This window comes from Propithecus coquereli, unplaced genomic scaffold (genome assembly GCF_000956105.1).
Source record: "Propithecus coquereli isolate 6110/MARCELLA unplaced genomic scaffold, Pcoq_1.0 Scaffold177, whole genome shotgun sequence".
NCBI lineage: Eukaryota > Metazoa > Chordata > Mammalia > Primates > Indriidae > Propithecus > Propithecus coquereli.
The window spans coordinates 35,367-43,432 of NW_012142412.1; the positions used below are offsets into that span (position 1 = coordinate 35,367).

The 8,066-nt window shown below is 41.2% G+C and overlaps 1 protein-coding gene across 1 annotated transcript in view; it reads left to right on the plus strand.

Moving 5' to 3' along the window:
- The window catches only part of ITIH2 (inter-alpha-trypsin inhibitor heavy chain 2), a 29,328-nt gene extending 23,680 nt beyond the window's left edge, over positions 1–5,648 (plus strand). Inside the window, exons 17-21 of the mRNA XM_012642203.1 lie at positions 967–1,080; positions 1,512–1,710; positions 2,258–2,430; positions 3,083–3,194; positions 4,691–5,648. Of these exons, the coding sequence (XP_012497657.1) occupies positions 967–1,080; positions 1,512–1,710; positions 2,258–2,430; positions 3,083–3,194; positions 4,691–4,838 (746 nt within the window). The 3' untranslated portion in view covers positions 4,839–5,648. The remainder of the gene's footprint in view (positions 1–966; positions 1,081–1,511; positions 1,711–2,257; positions 2,431–3,082; positions 3,195–4,690) is intronic.
- The last annotated feature ends 2,418 nt before the right edge of the window (positions 5,649–8,066 follow it).

Genomic DNA, 8,066 nt, shown 5'->3' on the forward strand with positions numbered 1-8,066 from the left:
TTGCCAAGAACCTATATTCTGGCCACATTGACTTACTTTCTAAACAAATCATAAACTGTTCTACCTTTATACCTTTCTGATTCTGTTCACTCAGCATAAAATCTCTCTCCTGTGTCTTCCATCTTTCCCTTTCCTCCCCTGTAAGACTGAGTTCAAAAGCCAGCTCCCTCCCTCTTACGCCCTTGCGCAGTCTGCCTGGCACTAACCCATCTTCATTCCCGCAGCATGTGGCTCGGGCGATTACCATGGCATTTCTGTGGTTCTACCTCAGATTAGTGGTATGTCTGCATCCTGCACTCAAGTATTACTTTCTTGAAGGTACAGAACATGACATACTTATAGCTGCACCAAACGTTGCCTAATTTGGTGTCTTGCACGTAGGTTTTTTTTCCCCCTTCACCAAATATTTGTTGAATGGTTACATGGAATTAAAAGAAAAAAAAAAAGGCCAGGAAGGATCAGCTGGATAATCGGGTTCAATAACAAAGCAGTCATTTCTTGGGAATAGCTTGAGTCTTCATTGCTATTGGAATTGATTAATATTAACCTGTTTGTCAACTATAATATGTCTCCTTTGTTGTTCTGCACCGTACACGGCTCCTTAAAAAAGTACATGTCTATTTATCTATCTCTATATATCTTATATTATATATGTGCATGTGTGTGTGTTTATTACTTATGGTTTTCCTATTTTTTATCTCTAGCATCTAGCTTAGTACATACATGATAACTACAGAATAAATATCCACTGTATTTGTAAAATAAAATAAAGTTCTAATGGAGGCTCTATGGGGAAGGGACAATAGGGTATGAATGAACCACTTAGTGCCCAGTACCTGGACAGTAGCTGGCACATAGTAGAAGCACAATAAATATTTGTTCTGGCTAAATAAAGGTGTTCGGGAACAAAATACTGTTCAAAATTATCTTCCTTTTTTTCTGATTTTGTTTGTTTTCATTTTCCAGTTGAAAATGACCCCCATTTCATCATTTACCTACCGAAAAGCCAAAATAACATTTGTTTCAATATTGACTCAGAACCTGGAAAAATCCTCAGCCTGGTTTCTGATCCAGAATCAGGTAAAATAAAAAGAAATTATATTTGAATTAGACAATTAGATGGTCATTGTGCTTCCTTGTCACTACCTGGGATTTCTTTCTTTCTCACCTTAATTGAAGTTATTTTTCAAATTCTGATATTATGAGGATTAAATTACATACATATCTAACTATTTTGAACAATTATAGTTCAATTATACAATTCTATACAATTCTAGTTCAAAATATATACTCTCTCTGAGCATGAACTAGCAGATCTTAGTGATATAATTAATTTAAACTCAGTTATAAAATAAGAATCACAAAGAAAACAATGTTATGTAAATCCTGAAGCAAAATAATAATAATTTTCCCATATTGTCAAGTTTATCAAATTTGAATTTTGGTGCCCAAACACGTAAAAAAAAAAAAAAAAGGTACACAAGAGACAAACACATTTTTCTTTTCCGTAGGAATTTTAGTCAATGGTCAGCTCATTGGTGCCAAGAAGCCCAATAATGGAAAACTAAGCACTTATTTTGGAAAATTGGGGTTTTACTTCCAAAAGGAAGACATGAAAATAAAAATCAGCACAGAAACCATCACCCTGAGCTGGAAGTCCCGTACGTCTGTCTTGACCTGGTCTGACACAGCTCGTGTCATCAATCAGAGGCAAGTGTTATTCCATCTGAGTCCAGCCCTGTCCTTGACACGTCACTGCATAAATCAATCCAGGCATCAGTGACATCAGCATAGAACTTAAAATCGTTTTAAGTATAAAGCAGTTGAGATTCAGAAAAATTTACCATGTTCCTGGCAGCAGGGTCAGTAGTTTTGATCACTATTGTGTCTCAGGGTCTAGTCTAGTGCCTGGCATTGGTAAGCACTCAAGACACATACGTGTCTGGATCACCGAACGAATCTGTTACCTGAATCCGTAGCTGACTTGACGTCAGAGAGGGCCCTCCAAACACTAGGATTGTGTCTTACGAGTAGCATCTTCCCAGTTAGTATCTGAGCATTTATCTACACCCATGTACGCTGACAGAATTTTAGAGCCGAGAGTTGTAATAACAACATTCCGTAGCAAACGCGTTGTAAATAAAACTCTTAGAAAACTAGTGGGAGGAATGGAACGTTCGTATTGGGGGTGACAAGAATGATTTTCTAGAAAAGTCTGTTCTGAAACTGTTTAATTCCATCTGGACTTTCACACCAGGGTGGTCATCTCAGTGAAGAAAGAAAAAACTGTGACCATCACCCTGGATAAAGAGATGTCCTTCTCGGTTTTACTTCATCGTGTGTGGAAGAAGCATCCGATTAACGTAGACTTTCTGGGAATCTACATACCCCCCACGAACAAGTTTTCACCTAAAGTGCACGGATTAATAGGTAAAATGTCAATCAAACATCCAGCAAGGGCGGGACCACCCTAGGTCTTCAGCAACTTTGCGTGACAGTGGCTGGAAGTTGGGAGGGTGACAGGTGCGAACTCAGGGCACAGAGGACGGACACAAGAGTGCGGGGTGGTTGAGGAGTGTAGCCATTCCAGACAAGGGTTTCGGGACCACAGATGGGGCAAGTTACGACAAGGGACAGATACATTTTAAGTTTTATGCTGAAAATTTTTTTCTAACTGAAGAGAAGTGAACTGGTTTAGGAAGTCTGTGATAACAGCAGAGCCTGTTGGGCAACTGTCCCTAGTATTTTAAGAAGGGTTCAAACATAAGCATATGACATCACAAACAAATCTCATTCCTGATTTGAGCTATGCTGTCAAGTGCTAAAGTCGCTCCCTGCCGTCAGGGTGGCCCATTTGCTAATGGTCCGGTACAGCAACCCCATGTGCACAATGGTCGTGCTCTCAGGAAGGAGAGCGAATCACTGCTCCTTTTTCCTCTCAACTTGTCTTTCTTGACTTGTCCTTCTACCCTAGAATTTCTGGAGGGGCGGACCAAAGTGTAGCTTGGATCGAATGACAAGCCTGTCTTTTTGTTTAGCATCGGATTACACGGAAGTAAGTGTCTGGGTTCTGTTCTCCTAGGCCAGTTCATGCAGGAGCCCGAGATACACATCTTCAATGAGAGACCAGGAAAGGACCCCCAGAAGCCAGAGGCCAGCATGGAAGTGAAAGGACAGAAGTTGACCGTCAGCAGGTGGGTCTCAGGTGCATGAAGCAGCCATGAAAAGGGACCCTGTAGAATTGGACTCAAGCAGCAAAACAGAAGGGCAAGAAAAGGCGCTGCAACCACTGCCTATGTCAAACTACACAATGCATTAGCGATAGACAAATACACAACATTTGCATAAGGACACTTCCAATAGTCCACCTTAAATGCAAATATGACTAGATATGTAAGTGTGTGCCACAAGACGCCAAGATTAATTCATCTTCATACATCGGAAGCCTTATGTTCGCAAGTTGGATAATTGCACAAGTCTATCAAAGGAGAGAATCATAAAAATACCTACCTCGCACCATTGTGCTGGAGAACGAGTGCATATTTTTATGTCTGGAGCCTTCTTTTTGAGTGTGGAGCTACTGACGGCCTTTTTGATAGCTTTTCTGACACAAACCAGACCCATATGCTTCACTTGAGGTGAGAACTTGGACGCTTGCAAAGCACTCCAAGTGTAAAATTCTGATAAATCTTTATAATGTTTCCCAGCCCTTTACATTTTGTCTGACCGATGCCTAATTTGGTATCATTTTAAAGCATTTTTCTCCTTTTTTAGAGTTTTTGCAAAGCAGCCAACATTGCTTTGCACACAAATGTCATTGGCTTCCACAGACCTAACCATAACATTACGATGACAATTAAACCTTAAAATGACAATAATAGGTACCACCACCAAAGTAGACTTGTGAGTTGAAACGATGGATTCTTAGTGAGTATGGCACTCAGCAGCCATGGGTTTACTAGAGAGCAGTGAGTCCCCCGTGGGCATCGGCGAGCATGTTTTAGAAGAAGACAGGGTGAGCGGAAGTGAATGATGCTAATGACAAGTTCTCTGTGGTTTGTCAAAGAGCATCTTCTCTACTCTAATGACAAAAAGTAAATGCTGAACCTCAGTTTCATCTTCTTTAAGCACCCGATGATTGTAACTGAAACTGAGTTGACCTTGAACTGTGTAGTTACGTCCCTTTAAGGCTCATGAATGGCAAGGTGCCGCACACCTTTGCAAATCATTGGCTTCTTTGTCCTTCAAGTGGAGGACATGAGTTTGCTCCAGAACAGCTGGCACCACCATTAAATATAACACTTACCCATAAATGAAGTTAAGAGGCGCCTTGGGTTCATTCTTCAGGTCATGTGTAAGGCTGGCCTACAACATCGGGAGTTCTGTTCCTGCCTTCTTTCCATTTGGGTTAATTTGCTGCTCTGTACCTTACTGGAAAAGTTCATTTGGGTCAATCTCTATCAGGGTTATTTGGATTATCTAAGGACACACTGCTTATTCTCTGTCCTTCCAACACTAAGCCCCGGACTCTGACGTTTCATACGACTTGGGGAGCAGGGATGAGTGGGGGGTGGGCAGATATGGTGATAGAAGGGACACAAAGAGGGACAGAGGGTGTCTTGTTTCTAGACATGTCCAGCCAGCTGTGCGGTGGTCTGTGCCCTAACCATGCCTGTGGCTTCTCCTGCAGAGGCTTACAGAAAGACTACAGGACGGACATCGTGTTCGGGACAGACGTTCCCTGCTGGTTTGTGCACAACAGTGGAAAAGGTTTCATTGACGGACATTACAAGGACTACTTTGTGCCTCAGCTCTATAGCTTTCTCAAACGGCCTTAAAGGTTTAGAGTTTTGGAAATTATGTGTATAAAGGTACCTTCTTTCCCTGCCACCTTTGCAGCTATGCTTCAGTTTGAATAATTAAAGTGAACCAGATGTTATGGTGGTTTATAAAACCTATAAACGTATCTGAAGAAAATAAATATTTTGCAAAGAAGCTTTAGGACTTTGTTGTGTTTTCAGATGCTAAGGTGTGCTCATCAAGGTGATGCGAAGGAAAGCTGCTTTGGCACGTCACGCTGGCATCTGGACAGAGCCCTAGATTTAGCATTTACTGCGATAAAATTTTGCTACTGTGGAGCCTTAGGTCCTCACCCTTGCAGATCGAGTGCATTTTTACACGGTTAGTTATGTAGGAAGTTCCATTATGAGAAGGTTATTTGATGAGTGTGGACTAGGAACAGGAGAAGTTACTTGATCTTAGTTGCTTTCTAGAGAGTTATACTAAAACCCTGTCACCCAGCGTAGGAATAGCTAGGATAGCGATAACACAAAGTTACCTGTGATGGCTCAATACTCTTAGCCAGGATTCTCTTCCCAGTGTTGGCCCAAGACCCTTTTTAGTTCATGAGGCCTGCTGGATTAGTCACAGTTCTCTAGAAAAACAGAACCAGAAGATAAGTATAAGGATTGGCTCATCTGAATACAGAGGCTGTAAGTCCAAACTCTGTGATGCACACCAGTGGTACAGGAGACCCTGAGATGAAGTCCCTCTTACCTGGGGGAGGTCAGCCTTTACGATGGAGGAGGCCCACCCACACTAGGGAGCCCATTTAAATGTTAATCTGCTTTACTGAAGCCCAATTTAAATGTTAACCTCACTCAGAAACACCCTCACAGAAACATCCAGAATAATGTTTGACTAGCTATTTGGGCACCTGTGGCCCAATCAGGTTGACACGTACAATAAATTATCACAAAGCCTTAGCTGATTAACCTCATTCTGTTCACATAACCATTCTCCAAATAAGACATAATACAATTGGGTAGGGGTCTGTTCATTAAACAACAACCATACTGTTACCATATGATCCAACAAATGTATTCCTTGGCATTTACCTAAGTGAGTCAAAAACTTACATCCACAGAAAAACCTGCACACAGATGTTATGGCAGCTTTATTCATAATTTCCAAAACTTGGAAGCAACTAAGATGTCCTTCGGTAGATGAATGGAAAAATAAATGTGGTACATTCAGAGAGTAGAATGTTATTCAGTGCTAAGGAGATACGAGCTATCGAGCCACAAACAAACAAACAAAAATATGGAGGAACCTTAAATGTGTAAGTGTCACTACGTGAAAGGAGCTAATCTGAAAAAGCTACATACTGTAGGATTCCAGCTCTAGGACATTCTGGAAAATGCAAAACTAAGGAGACAGTAACAAGATCAGTAGTTGCCAGGGGCTTGGGGGGAGGGATGGGACAGAGAAGAGTACAAGGGTCTTCTAGGATGGGGAAACTACTCTGTATGATACCATAATCGTGGATACATGCCAGCATACATTTGTCCAGTCCCGCAGAAACTGCTCTAAAAAGTCTATTTTTTAAAAAGGAAAAATAGCTTATGATGCTTCAAAAATAAAAGTCAACATAAGACCTGATTGTAGTTGTCCACAGTCATTTCATTTAACATAACCACTATTGGGCTCTATGAACTCAGAGGGGAAAAAATACTCCAAGTCTAGAATCATATTTTTATGCTTCGAATATATTTTATTGAATTTAACCTCAATTATTCTACTATTTCCTTTTGAGATAATTTCAGGGAGATGCTGGAGAAAAGAATTAAATGTGAGGGGTAGACATGAAACATTCTTCCTCTGAAGAAAACCGTTGCATTGATTCCAAACTTACGGATTGGGGTAGGCATACAGAATTTGCCACGTTTAGTCATCACATTATTTATTATTATTCTTATTGAGATTCAAGCCAGGTTCACACCAGGCCAGCACCAACTGCTGGGCTCCATCTCAGACAAGACCAGTTATCAAACACCTACCACATGCCAGGATTTATGCCTGATACTTTGTATTTTCTGTAGCTCTCACGTCAACCCTGCAGGGACACGTCCTTTTTGACAATTTATACATCAAGAACATTGCAATCCAAGAACACTAACGTTCTAAGATTACATAGCTAGGGAACAGAACTGCCAGAATTTAAACTGAAGACTGCCCAACTTTAAAACCTAGTTGCTTTCCACACTATGCCGTCTATTTTGGAAAACCTTAATTCATCCTTAAAGAACATTTTCTGTAAAGCTACTGACATCCTATTAGTATTTCTTATACTGCTTCTTATGTTTCTGCTAGCAGCATATGTTAGCAGCACCTCCCCAACCCTCAGTCCAAGAGAGATGGCTGGGGAGTTGGCATATTCCCGTCCTCGTGTTCGGAGTGATTTGTCCAGGTCTGATGCAATAAGACTCAATCCCAGGCCTTTAGTTTCAAAGTTATAGAACATAAACCTGGAGTGCCTGAGAATGGAGCCAGCACAGGAAGCCAGAGACAGAGAGAGAACAATCCTGATGGGACTGTCCACACTCGAGTCCCACAGCCCTGCAGCTAGAGCCCGTCCCTTCTCAGTAACAAGAACTATAAAAACTCTTCTGTTTTCCTGTGGCATAAACAAGTGTGAGGTGGCCCTTGCATCCCCCAGCAATATACTGCTCTACTTATTTAACACTGTATAGTTCGACATTGCTCGCGGGATTGTAAAATGGCACAGCTACTTTGGAAAACCGTTTGGTAGAATTGAAAGATATGTTCACACAAAATCTTGTACATGGATGTTCATTGAGGCATTAGCCACGAAAGCCAAAAAGTAGAAACAACCCAAATGTTCATCCACTGATGAACAGAAAAACGAAATACAGTCCCTCCATACAATGGAATATTATTTAGTAGTAAAGACAAATGAAGTACTCCTGCAAGCCACAACACAGATAAACGCTGAAAACATGACGCTAAGAGTGCGAAGCCAGTCAGAAAAGACCACGCATTATATGATTTCATTTACATGCAATGTCTGGAAAGGCAAATCCATAGGGACGGAAAGTAGATCAGTGGTTGCCCACAGCTGGGGCACAGAGGGGACGATAGGAACTATGTGTACAGGGCTTCATTTTGGGGTGACGAAAACCTTCTAAAATCAGATAGTGGTGATGGTTACACAACCCTGCAAATATACTAAAAACCACTGAATTGTACACTTTAAATGAGTGAGC